This window comes from Misgurnus anguillicaudatus, chromosome 18, assembly GCF_027580225.2.
Source record: "Misgurnus anguillicaudatus chromosome 18, ASM2758022v2, whole genome shotgun sequence".
NCBI lineage: Eukaryota > Metazoa > Chordata > Actinopteri > Cypriniformes > Cobitidae > Misgurnus > Misgurnus anguillicaudatus.
The window spans coordinates 2,931,184-2,945,531 of record NC_073354.2 but is presented as its reverse complement, the minus strand read 5'-3'; the positions used below and the strand labels follow the sequence as shown (position 1 = coordinate 2,945,531).

The window sequence follows — 14,348 nt, the reverse complement described above, 5'->3', positions numbered from 1 at the left end:
TGCCATTTTAAGAAAATGTGAGTCAGATGAAAGAATTATTTGTGTAGAAAATACAAACAAACAAACAAAAAGATTTTTTTTTTTAATAACCGTGGTTAGTAACAATAGTTTAACTATGATATTTATAGTAAAATAAAAGTAAACACATATTACTATAGCAGTTGTAAATGTGAATATTTTTATTTTATGTTGTTAATGTATATTTTAAAATGTTTTGTTTTGTTTAGAAGATGTACAGCGGTTATATTTTTTTTATGGGGTGTGATTTTTAAGAGCTCATTCGAAAAAGAAGCTTTTTAGTTGTAAGAATATCTAACAGATGTGTGATGCGCAGTAAAACTCTAATGTGAATTATGTGAGCCTCAGGAGCTTCAGCGATTGTCACACAGTACAATATCTCCTGAACAATCGCAAAGTTGCTGCACAGCCAAAAACCGCACCTCGTGTGTGTTAGGGTGTGATATCTGGTTTGTATCCAGATATATCTGCAAAAGTCTAGTGTGACCACGACATTACACTTTTTTTTTTATAAAAATAACCAAGTAGTCTCACATTTAAGTCTCTGTAAACTACATTTTTCTCAGAATGGAGGTAGTCTAGGGCTGAGACGATCTCTGCGCCATAAAACCGTGCTCGCTCTTCAGAAAATACTCGATCTCGTGATAAATGGAAGAAAAGCTGTAAAATAAAAATGAACTCATATGAATTTTGAATGTTCTGATATAAAATGGCTAATATTTACTTACTATATTCCAACACTGAGTGAATATATTTTGATAGAGTTGGAATTGTTTTTAATTGATTACTGTAGTTTTAATAAACAAACATTACTAAGCTTCACCTTTATAAGAGCTCACCTCTCCTCCATTTGCATACTCCATAACAAAACATAACCGGTCATGAGTTTGGAAAGAGTACTTCAGACCCTGTAGAGAGAGTGATGACATCAGCTACCTTTTTTATATTTGCAATCATTTTCAAATCAATTCTCAATATTAGTTTCACACGTACAGGGTTCTCCCAAAATTATTAGTGATTACAAAAAATATTAACATTTATATAAACCTTAAAAAGTATTCCCAATTTAAAAAAAGGTTGATTTATACAATTACATTTACGCATTTGGCAGACGCTTTTATCCAAAAAGGTCCCAAAAAATAACTTGGGGATGAGTTGAAGCAACATAATATAGCATTCAACATTATGCCACAAATACAGCTTAACATGTATTGAACCTAGAACATACATTTAACATGACATTTATTAGTGTACATGGTAATCTGCTACTCTTCATATATCCCTAAATCTGAAATGTTGCAACTTTGATAAAAGCTTACTGTTAAGAAAGGGTGTTTGGAATTCTGAAGGACCCGGTTTTCGGTAAGTGTGTGGGCTACTTCATCCTACAAACAAGTAAATAAAAAACCCACAACAATGAAGAATGATCTATTATGCGTGCTGTAATTATTTTCAATGAATATTAAACTGACACTAAGACTTACAGTAGATAAGAATAAAGGACCTACTTTTGCTACTATCACCTCCTTCTTGAGGATTTTCATGGCGTAGTATTTTCCTGTGGCTTTCTCCTTCACCAATATAACCTTTCCAAAAGTGCCCTTGCCCAAGAGTTTGAGGTATTCAAAGTCATGCATTGTCTGACAAAACATAAAAACAAGTCATTGAGAAATGCACCACAATATACTGCAGTTACACGAATCTTCTAACTAATATAAACTTTAAAAAACAGATGAGAAAGTATTTTACACATAATTTAAATATACAAACTTTGGGAGTGACATAAAGTAAAGGACTGACAGCATGACAAGACCCATGAAAGATGTGACTTAAAATCTGTTTTTTTTTCACAAAAATCTGTGTAAAACATTAGTGTTTTGTTGTTGAGAAATGAATTTGAACTTCGGAAAACACTGCATCTTTTTTGTTATTTTGACCATGTTTTAAATTTTCAATGAATAAATGGAAAAAAATCATTATTTAAATTAAGAATTTGGCAGAAGTGTTGTCGGTAGTTGACAGAATGAAACAAAAATTATTATTTTACTTAAACACATACCTATAAATACAGTAGTAAATCTAGAAAAACTGAAATGGACCATTGAAACTCTCTCTTAATTTTTGTCTGCAAGCTATATGTGACCCTGGACCACATAAGGGAATAAATTTACATTTTTTTGAAAAGATTTATATAATCTAAAAGCTGAATAAATAGGGTGTATGTTTTCTTTGATGTATGTTTTGTTAGGATAGTTCAATATAACTATTTGAAAATCTGGAATCGGAGGGTGCCAAAAAATCTAAATATTATTAAGAAAATCGCCTTTAAAGTTGCGCAAATGAAGTCCTTAGCAGTGCATTCATTTACAAAAATAAAGTTTTGATATATTTACTGTAGAAAAATTTCAAAATATCTTGGATTATGATTTTTACATAATATCCTAATGATTTTTGGCATAAAAGAAAAATTGATAATTTTGATCCATACATGGCTATTGCTCCAAATGTACCCGTGATACTTATGACTGGTTTTGTGGTCCAGGGTCACATATGTCAAGCTCTTCATTTACTAAATCTTAAATAAATTTTTTGGGCCTTTACTGTATTTAAAGAAACAGTAGAGAAAGCGAACAAGTGGGAAATTACGAGAGAGAGTTTAGATCCTAACACACGGAAGTGCAGGCTGGAATCAAACCAATACTGGGGGACGTTAAATATTAATGTTTAAATAAAAATATATTTAACAAAATGTTTATACTGTATACTAAATCCTTGAGGAAATTTTTTAAAATGTAAATAGTGTGTGGAAGAAAGAAATAGAGTAAACATTTTGGAAAGGCTCACTATCAATACTGTATGATACAACAGTAAGAGGAATCTTTTCATTGTAATGATTTGGGCCTCACATAAGTGTTGACTGTTGTCTTACCACTTTTAGTCGAGGTTTGGACAGGTACATGTCCATTGGATCAGTCGAAGAGTCCATTCTCTCTTCTTCCTGCTTCTGTAGACTATCTGCCACAGCCTGGATGGCCTTTGTCCATTCCTCTCTACAGAAAACATGAAGACATGTGTTATTAAAACCATGACTTTTAATTATGTACTGTGGCTATATATATATATATATATGATACTCTGTTTAAAATTGCTTACATAGTGTCCTCTATATGACATTGACTTGATAGAAAATAGTAAACAAAAATTCTGGATACACTGGATTGAATGACAACTGTATAGAAAGAACAATGCATTGATTTTAACTATACTTCAACAAAAACCTTGCTTTATTAAAACAATCCTATCATGTGCAGAGAACGTAACCTCCAAATAATTCTCAAATCAAATCTTTGGATAACACCAGCAATGCTACCTTGCAGGACCCGCTAGGAACAAAATTGGACACCCCGAGGGTAAGCCTCTCACTGTCTATATAACACACAGGACAAGTGTATTTGTGTTAAATCACACATTGTTTGAGTGGAAAACAGTCTTTATTAATCAGCCATTATCCAGGATGTCTACAGCTTGGAAAAAAATTTGAAAGTGTGGTGCAGTTATTCTTTTTGTTGGCTTACATTTTGTGCATATCTACTAATAAGACATGTAAAAATACATACAATAGAGTGCCGCAGGGATGACGTATTTTTGCAGGCAAAATGCCTTAAGACCTTGGGTTAACATAAGCCCAAGATATCTTTATGTTTTATTCTACAACATATAACACACCAGTAGACTAAAGTTTTAAAACTTTAAAGTGTCTTTAAAAGGACAGTTGCTAACAAGTCCTTTCTCTGGAACTTTAAACGTCAACATCACACATGAAGATCTCGAAAACAATGCAACATGGACACAATTCCCAACAAATATTCATCCATACAGTATTTCCTCATCAGTGAACATGTTTTTAAATGCATTTAATAAAATTTAAAACAGCTTGGTGGTGTTGACATTGAGGTCGAGAGAATGTTAGCTTTTCATTTCTTCTAAACACATTCAGAATTTAAAATTCATAAAAGTTAATCTCTGTAGATTATCTTGTCGGACAAAACATGCAAGTGTCAAATTTTTGTTGAACACAGAGCTTAATTTTGGCGATAATCCAAAAGTCTATGGGAAAAACAAATGGCCTTTTTGGCAAGGGTTCTGGGTTGGCCTACAAAAATCCGTTATCCCTGTGGCACTCCATAAGCAACTGTATTACAATCCATAAGAGAACAACATAAAATAACATTATATGGAAAAGTAAGGGTATGAAACTCTAGGCTGGTAATTTGAGGCCGCTGAACCGAAACAGTAGAAACTTTTCACTAGACCAACCTTTCCTCTGGGGTCTCTACATGAAAGGTGCGTTCAATAACAGTAGTCCACTGTAGGCATCGAATGATGAAAGTGTTTGGCTTTGGCCTCTCTGTCTTCATCAGCTGACATTCTGAGAAAATAAAATGAATAAGTGTTTGTATTTTGGGGTTATGTGTTTCAAGGGATTAGGAAATGGTGCAAAAGAGGTAAAGGACACAACAGAGAGTTTTCACCACCTTTAAATTCTTACTTACGGGCCACTGAAAAGTTATTGAGCGGGGTTTCCAGCTGGTCAACATCTTGCGGCCGCTCCTTATACCCAATAAACGTTCCGTCACTCTTGAGCAAAAAATATCTCGGCCTCCATGTTTTTATGTATTCTCCTAGAAATCCAGAAAAAACACTTAGTTAAAGTGACACTTTGTAGTTTTTCAACCTTCATAATATATTTTTTAAGACCCTTGTGATGGTACATCGACTTAAAATAGGTTGAATGACATGTCCACCGTAGCCTGACAGGGTCTGTATCGTTTTTACTCGTACTTTTAAACTTGAGGTTTCAGGTAGTAACCCGAGCACAAAAAAAGACTACAAAAATCTGCTTTACGGCATACGTCACTTCCTACACTTCCTCAAATTCGTACGTGAGAGCGCAACTATTTATTTTCCTGATGTTTTTGTCATGGCCGAAGCAGCAACTAAGAAAATGAAACCCAAGGATTTGTCGGAGGAGACCAGAAAGAGAAAAAGGAAGAGTTAAAAAGAAGGACGAGGATCAATATTGGGCCAGCGTTCGCTCGCTGGCGTGAACTAAAGTAGTTCAGTGCAAAAGATTAAAAAAAAAACAGACTTTTCACACTAGCAGACTGTGAGGATTGGAGACATGGAGCAAGAGAACCCAAGCTCAGACGACATCGGGGAGTGAACAATGAACATTTATTAAATAAACAAGAAAACCAAAAAACCCACGGGGGGCAGCACAACATTGAAACATTAAATAACAGCACCGACTAGACAAGAAACATTCTGATGAAAACTATAACCGAATAAACACGATAGACTACAAGACATGACATGATTCAACTCAACAATCCAGCACAAGACAAGAGACAAGAGGAGATTAAATAGGGAAACCTAAACAAGATAACGAGGGCAACACAGGTGAATGGGATAAACTGATAATGAATAATTAACAGGGAGAACAAGGGGGCGGGGACTAGAGACGAGACACCAGAGGCACATGCCACACTAAACAAAGCATGGCCTCCACATGAAACAAGAGACTGTCAGAAATCTGCAATCACAATAAAATATAAATATAAAACCAAACTCTTGTGGCAGAGTCCTGACACAGACATTTTGTTATTGGTACACTCAAAAAGTTCATTGGAAGGAATGCGTCAAATAGAGCCGCCATCTTGAAACAGGAGAGCACCTCCTTTTTAATGCATCAGCGTCAATGTAGGTAAAGGTCAGACATATATTTAGCATTGAGTCCAGAGAAAATGTAAAGATTTGATATTAAGAAAATCTACTTTTTGCCTAACATCCATACGCAGCACAAAAGTCTGGCATCCTCCATGAATTCCAAGTACAGGCGGAGATAGTAGCATTACCTAGCTACTTCCTATGACAAGACCCCTGTTCCAAGATAGCGGCGGTTTTGACACATGCTTAGAACCCCAAGGCGAAATCTATTGTACATATCTATGAACTGTATCAAGGTAAGAAAAGCATTAGCAACTGATTAGCATGTTAAACTAACAAATCCACTAATCAGAGGTGGACAGTAAAGAGGTACATTTACTTGAGTACTGTAGTTAAGTACACTTTTTGAGTATTTGTACTTTACTTGAGTATTATTTTTTCATGAAACTTGTTACTTTAACTTCACTCCATTTAAAAGACAAATATATTTCATACATTTACTCAACTACAATTCCATGGAAAGCCAAAAGGCGTTAATACATAGTTGATCATTTTTCTTCTCTAAAACATGATTGTTTATTTACAGATGACAGACAGCATATTAATAATCACTCTTGTATGGTCACATGTTGTGAAGTCCAATGATTTCTGAGGATTATTTGAACACTGATCAGTTGGTCAAAATGGTCAAATAGCAGAGGACGGCTCCTCTTTTCAATGCACACACGCATGGCCACACTTACAATACTTGTTTCAGTTTTCTGAAAAGACTAAAGATTTGTTTGGTTTTAAATGTTTTCTTTGTTTGCCTTAAAAAAACAATATTTTACAATTCGTTGTCCAACTTGTGAAAGCGTTTTGAGTGATTTACACCTTAAGTTTCTGGTAAAGTTTTTTAGGGGGTTGGTCGCAAGGATACAAACTTGTCACCTTTTGTTCCAAAATAGCTTACGGTATTATTGTATGTATCATGAATGTTACCATTGTCAGTGTTATTTCTGCAAGATCTACAAGGCAATTGTCACTCCAAAAAAAAAACATTTTATTGCTTCAGGAACATACAATAAGTTATTGTATGTATTACATATAGTACAACAATGCAACAGTAATATAATGCTAATACATTTTTAGAATCAAAAGTTGCATCTGTTAACATTAGTTAATGCTTACTTAACTAACGCGTATAATTGGCATTACCTAACATTAACAAAGGTTAACAAAGTATCGCTGATAAAAACGACAGGTAGGTAGCTGGCATCAATGACCAACACTGAAATTCTGGCAAACCTCAACTTTGAGTTGTTAAGGGTTTTTCTCCTTTAAACCACACAGACTGCAACTTCACACCTATGACTGGTACATTTCTTCTCATTGGGGTACCCACATGACTTTGAGGTAAACGGTGGGGCATCCATGAACACTGACAAAGAGAAGGGTGAGACCTTTCATCATACTTCAGTCTTTATTTAATCGCCTCATCTATGGCCATCCAAACAAACAGGAAACTGCTGTTATGTTCTGAATAAGTGACTCAAGATAAGCTTCACATAAACTGATCTAGAAAAAAAAACACTAACATCAAACAAAAGCAAATCTCTGACAAATGCAAGAGTACAATTTAGTCAACCAAGAGAGACTGTCAATGTAAAGTCAACCACACAAACATCTAAAACAAAAGCAACCGTACAAGGTCATGATGCTGTTTGGGGTTTTCTTGGTTGTATTTTTTTATTCTAATGTAGCCACATTAGTAGGACTTCTGGTAACCAAGAGTCGGATTCTTGAAAACAGGAAGTGACACGGTAGAAAACGTGGCCACACAGGCAGTTCAAAAATGAGCTATTGCTATTGCTGACTCATATCTGTATTGATATACACATTTAAACACACGCACAAAGTCCGACTATATCACACCATCGGCCAGCGAACGCCTGTCAATGTCAGAAATGAATCTTTTAATTAAGTGGAAATATTTACCTCTGGAACTGATTTCAGTAGATTTTTACCTTTATTAGGCAACGGTTTATTTAAAAACACACAGTTTTATGTGAAAATCATACATTAAGTTGGATAAAATACATTCTCAAACTGTTCAATGTAAGTGACATTAAAAGGATAGATGGGACAAAAATGAAAATGACCCCATGATTTACTCACCATCAAGCCATCATTTTTTAGACAAACACATTTTCAGCTTGTATAAGGTCCACTTTCTTCAAGTCCAAAGAATGTTCATCCATTCTTCACAAAAGTAATCTAAACGGATCCAGGGGGATTAATACAGACCTTCTGAGCATAATCGATGCAATTTTGTAGAGAAATATCCATATTTAAAACTTTGCAAACAAAACTAACTAGCTTCAGGCAACAACGCCATATTGTACATCTTGTTTTAGCGTAGTGAACGCGCATTGCCATAGGTACGCTGCATAGTGATGTAGTGGAGTAGTGTCAGAGTATGTGAGCGGAGTGGAAAGAATTTGCGCTCCGCGCTCAAAGCATTTCATAATAACTCCGCTCAAGCTCTGCTCTGGATGTACAATATTCCGCTCCTCGCTCCCTCCCCACGTCCTACTTAGTAACGCCTCGCTCCGTGTTTGCTCCATTGTAAACTTGAATGCTCTTTTGAAACAACACCTCGTTGGCTCGTTAAAATATCAGAGTCCATTGCAGTTCTGTAGCAGAATGCACAATTTATTGTTCAACTCATATGGCATAAGTATGTCACGGACCGCGCTGTAGCAAGGTAAATGCCGCAAATTATTTACAAATTTAAATGGCTTTTTTTTCTGTTTTGGTGGTTTAGGTTGTTAAAGCTGTATTAATACCAACCTTTAGATTTTCTTTTCAATTGTAAGCAGAAAACTTGTGTTTTCTTGACACGTGCCTTTTAAGATTACACAAGGAATCTTTTGATGTTGTAATCACCTCCCCGCACTCGCGTTCTTCTTTGTCATCATTACCTTTTAAAATACATTTGTATTTCCCCCCCTTGCACTGTAGTATTTCAGAAACTCATTATTTCTGTCTTTCTTTAACTGTGCTTATTAACTCTTTCCCCGCCATTCACGAGATATCTCGTCAATCAAGAGAAAACGCTTCCCCGCCAATGATGAGTATTTCCGTCTTCCCGCAATACCGCCCCTTCCGGAAGTATTGCCCTATGACAAGCTGCTGCATGTCCGTGTCTGTTTTAAAGATCGCTCTGAATGGGATCTCTATGAAAAGTCCGTCACAAAAATGGAATTATCTCTGCTTATTGCTCAAAATGTGGTGTTTTTGCTGAAACCTACCCATATTCAAAAGCTGATTACAAAAGAACTACTCAAGGTAGGATTAAACGTTTTTTTTTTGTTTGAAAGCAGAGGGTCTGTTCTTTCATTTGCTATATTTTATGTTTATATATTTGAAGAAGAACATTTTCTGGAAGGCATTAAACTTTTGTGAAAATCATTAAAAACGCTGGCGCTGGCTGGCAACTTTTTTTAAAAACGCTGGCGGTGAAAGAGTTAATAACTTACGAATTCGTCCATCATATAATGCAAAGGCAGAAATCGAGAGGGGGTCAGTAAAATATAATTAAAAACATAATTAATAACATGATAATATATTAATGTTTGTGTAGTTAAACAATACAAAACAAATGCAATTGGGGCCAAAATATATGTTTAGAAACATTTTCAGTGCCCCTCCCTTGTCTCACAGTGTTTTTGGTTCTTGCTCGTGACTGAGCAATAGTGGAGCTTTTTCGGAGCGAGAGAAAATCATGACGCTCCGACATTCAAAATATCCGCTCCTCGCTCCTGGCAAAATCACGCCACTCCACTCCTCGCTCCGCTCCCACTCCGAGTGAGACAATACCCATAAAATTGTAAATGTTCTGGGATCGCTCTCGGAAAGAGGACCTAGTAACATTCCCATAACATTCCTGGAAAGCATTCTGTGTGAACAAGAATATGTGGTTCAGCTCTTTAAAATGAGGGATTTACAAGCATTTACACTGAGAAAGGTCTGCAAACTGCACTAAAGCAGAGATCAGGGAGCTCATCAAATATCCACTCTGAAGCTGAGATTATTCACCAGCATACTAGAACAGCGCATCATGTGCTCCTTTATAGTCTTATCATAAACAAAAATGCACCCAAGTGGTTTCTGGAGAGAGAAATAACCGATAATATGCAAAAGTGCAGGACTTTAAATATGTCATGTGTCTTCACAGGATTTTTACGGTATCTGTGTAAAGGCACGTACAGATTCAGAAAAATCATTGGCAGTGTAAATGAACCAATAATCTAATTTATTTAAAGAGCCCCTATTGTCATTTTCATGATTTTACATTTGTTTTGTTTTGGTGTGTAAGTGTGTTAGTACATCTTAATGATTTGCAAAGTTACAAGTCCCAAAGTCTATCGTCTCCTAATGAAATCTCTTTTCTTGGACTACATGAATGCAAAGATTGTACTGTAGGCAACGGTTTACTTCCGTAACGAGTCGACATAGACTCGATCCACATTATCATTATCCCACACACTTCTGACTCACAGTCTCTAAGTATCCTATGTTTTTATATTTAAAATGTTTGTTATGCACACCATGATTCAAACCTGAGTTTTAGGCAGTGTGGAAAGTAGCGCTTGTAGCACAGATCTTGTCAAAAATACTATTGATAAGGTAGTAAAGATGATATTATCTCCTGTCAGTATTGCTTTGGGAGCTGATGTTCCAAATATGATAAGGAGTGTAACATTTCCGTCACACGCTTGACGTATTCGGCCAATCACAATGCACTGGATAGCTGGCCAATCGGATCACACCCCTTTTCAGAATGATGAGCTTTGTACAAATCACATTCAAATCAAATTCAGAAAGAGGAGGCATAGAGAAGCAACAAAAATGTATGGTATGTAGTAAATCATGTGTTTTTTGAACTATAAATTGGGTAAACACATTGCATTACACCAAATACACCAAATAACATTCTTTTTAGCAACGTCAAATAGGCTCTTTCATTTTTTTTGCCTTTGTTATGTAATAGTTGAAGATAAAAACATTTTCATGTTCAGCATTTGTATAAACCACTAAAACAGAAAAACCCTTTAAAATGTTACAGTTTGGTTAGTCAGGCCCATAGACAGTAAAAGAAATGGACACAACGACCCCATTGGATTCAACGGAGACAAGTGAAGTCAATTAGAAGCACGCACTTCCTGGGTGTCGAGCGTACTGCGCAGACTCAAACTGAGCTTAATGACGTAGATGTCACGTGAGCAACCTGTCTGACAACTGTAAGTCTTCTAATAGCCGTGCCACGGGAAATCTGAATCACCTACTGAATCTTGCAGAGACGGCGAGCGTGAACAGGAGCACATTTTGGTTAGTATTCTGATTAATAATGTCCCTTGACTTTATGCCTCCAAGTCCACTCGATTGCCTCATAGTCAGCAAAAGATTGCCTGTGAGCTTCTCTCCCAGTCCATACAGTAATTTCTCTACTGTGCGACAGAAAGTCGCAGGTTATGACGCAATCGTTAGCCTATTTTTACAAAAACTGCTTCTACTGGGCCATAACGTAAGATACATGGTAATGGAGCCTTTTATACATTTTCGTGTTTCTTTAGAAATAATTAATGGACAAATGGAGTCTTTAAATGCCTCAGATGTAAAGTTATTCGCTGTCAAAGTGACGCCAAAATGAATGGGAGTGAATGGGATGCTAACAGCAGATGAGTGTTCGCTAAGCAATGGCGGCGTCCAGGGAAGCTTCCATAAAATATGAAACCCTGCCCCCCTGGTCAGGCCATCCTCCGCAGACTTTTTTCATGGAACACTGAACTTAAACACTAAAAGAAATTAAAAAAGCATAAAACAACAATTTATTTCAATATTTCATCTGATTATTCAATCCCATGCAAAGCATGCTGAGAACTCAACATAATCTACCTATCATGTCTTTGTAACAGCTGGGTTTCCATTAAAACATGAAGCGAATCTTTTTAAAATTCGCAAAAAAAGAAAAACAAACAAATGCGAATTAGGTGCGTTTCCATCAAGTTGTGAGCGACTGATGGTGGTATTGGTAACTAGTAACCAACAGTTAATAAAACAAAGCACGCTTCGAAAATGAAGAAAAGACTGCATATAGTTAAGATTTGGGAAGTTATAAATTTACAGTGCTGCTTGTAATTGTCAAACTAAATACTGGGCTCAGAAAAAGAAATGTAGAATTTTTGATGCACGCACTATCAGCAAAGGCATTACAACGACATCAAGACGCATATATGGTAAAGACAAACGTCAGCTGATACAGCTAGATGATCAGTCCTGTGGGTTTAATGTTCGCTACGTCAATTTACTCAGCAAATGCATTTCCATCTCCCATTATTCGAATTTACTCGTAATCGCATAAGTCAAAAACCACCTCAAAAGAGCAGTAAACTTTTTTATTTAATTAAGGGATTTTTATAAAAAAAAGTATGTTTCCATCACTCGTTTCTTATGCGATACTTCAAAATGCACATAATTACAGTCTGATGGAAACGCAGTCAAATCTGCTTAGTCTTTTAAATAAATGAAACTTAAATGGTATATAAAAAATGCACAGATCTAAAGAGATTTATAGTCAAGAATACTCAAGATACTACATACACTTCATTGCAAAATGTCAGCAAAAAGCTGCAGCACAGTCGAGTCAGAATTTAAAGACATGTCCTCTTGAATGCTAAATGAAAACTATTTCCACAAGATGACCAACACATTTATCTTAATATACAAGGAGCTATTGGACTTGAAAAGTGTTTTTATCATTTGGTCAGGACTGCCACTGGTGCCTCCTTAGAAAAAAAAGTGCACAATCCCTTTGAACATTATAATGCATGTCATTGTCAAATATTAATTCAAACAATTATTTTGAATAACTGGTGTTCTGTCACTTCTGGTGGCACTTGTGCATTTCAATTTAACACCATGGTGTTTGCGCACCGCATTGTAAAAAGTGTCGTCCCTTTTTTACTTAATAAAACTGAAACCAGTATTTGGATCAGCTCTTTGCCTATTTTTAACTTATAACTTAACAGTTTTAATGCTTACCAAACATTATTTATATTGTTTTAAGCCTTATCCTTGAAACAGCCTAATATTACACTGACTAAAATATCTAAAGAAACAGGCTATTAATATATCACATAGTTGTCCCAGGTAAATAATCATTCTTAGGTTTTAAAAAATCCAGTGAAACCTTGAGAATTAGTTCATCATGCAGTTGAATGTCACTTTACTACTTTTCTAGTAAACAGAAAAGTTCAAGATTATATTTACTATTGGGGAAACTCCAAAATTCAAGTAAGAGAAAGAAGTCAATTATGTGTCAGCAATGGTTTCTTTCATCAGTGAAAAATCAAGAATCTTCCCCTACGAAAGTTCAACTCTGACCAGAAAGGGTTCGAAATTTGATCTAAACAGCTCTTTGTGATGACAAACAAATAGCACAACTTATCTGTGTGAGTATACATGATCAACAAGTTTGTGTTAAAATGATTGGGTTTCATTTTAAGGACTCAATTACTTTCACTTTTTGAAGAACATTAGTTAGGTTTATAGGCAAGTTAGTCTTTAGGTCAGTGATTATCAAATTGGGGGTGGGGGGGTGAGATTGTACCAGAGGCCCCAGTTTTATGAAATACATGATTTCATCCTAAATCCTGTGCAATTAAACCTAAAAAAGAAGGCTACTAACCAACAGCACTACATTTATGTCATGAGTTTTCTTTGGGAGCGGCCACAAAGACATGCACACTACACAAGAGGAAAGCGCACGCTGAAAAGTTTGAGAACCACTGCTCTAGGTGAAAATCTTTGAACGACACAAATCCAACGAAAAGAATAAACAAACCAATATTAAGCGAAAAATATTCAAAAAATATATATATTCAATACAGCATCCTGCATGCACCTACGGCCACTCGTAGAAAAAAACACCACAAATCACTTGTGGGCAAAACAAGCCTGCCGCCACTCTAAGCAGCATAAATCCCGTGGATGCAGAGCTCCTTTTCATCTGGGCCCAGAGTGCCATTACGGGTGGTGTCTGTCTGCATAGTTGAACTAGAATGACCTTCCCTACAGAAGTACACAGCTTTGCACTGTCCGGCAGTCTATGCCTCACGGCCCAGGCAAACGATGGCTGGTAAACACCCGGAGTGCCGCAGGGTTCAATATTCAGCCCTCATACTGTTTTCTGCTTGCCACACCCTCAAGATTTCCTTTGCATACTGTTGCATCTGCCACTTTGGCCTGATGACTCTGATGCTCAGTGGTTTGCAATGACAGACATGAATCAAAATTTCCATGCTTTGAGCACAACGCAGTACTGACCGCTCACTGAAAAGTACAGTAGGAAAATGTAACTGACAGACAGGTTTAATTATTGCTAAACAGACACCGGACTAAAGTTTATTCTCTGATATGATATATACAGTTCTGGACTGCAATTACCACGGGGGTGCAACTAAATTAAGGGGACGTACTGTACTCGGCTGATTTAAATTGGTCAGCAAACATAGCCACACACACTACGGTGTAAGTAAGGGACACCACTGTTGCGCATG

General features: G+C 36.2%; 1 protein-coding gene across 3 annotated transcripts in view; it reads right to left on the bottom strand.

Moving 5' to 3' along the window:
• Window positions 1-14,348, bottom strand: part of LOC141350433 (RAC-alpha serine/threonine-protein kinase) — a 39,727-nt gene that overhangs the window by 7,018 nt on the left and 18,361 nt on the right. For all 3 annotated transcript variants that reach the window (XM_073855531.1, XM_073855534.1, XM_073855532.1), the window contains exons 3-9: window positions 4,572-4,700; window positions 4,336-4,447; window positions 2,948-3,068; window positions 1,527-1,658; window positions 1,338-1,403; window positions 858-926; window positions 553-678 (exon numbers count right to left, since the gene is read on the bottom strand). In XM_073855531.1, coding sequence (XP_073711632.1) covers window positions 553-678; window positions 858-926; window positions 1,338-1,403; window positions 1,527-1,658; window positions 2,948-3,068; window positions 4,336-4,447; window positions 4,572-4,700 — 755 coding nt within the window. The remainder of the gene's footprint in view (window positions 1-552; window positions 679-857; window positions 927-1,337; window positions 1,404-1,526; window positions 1,659-2,947; window positions 3,069-4,335; window positions 4,448-4,571; window positions 4,701-14,348) is intronic.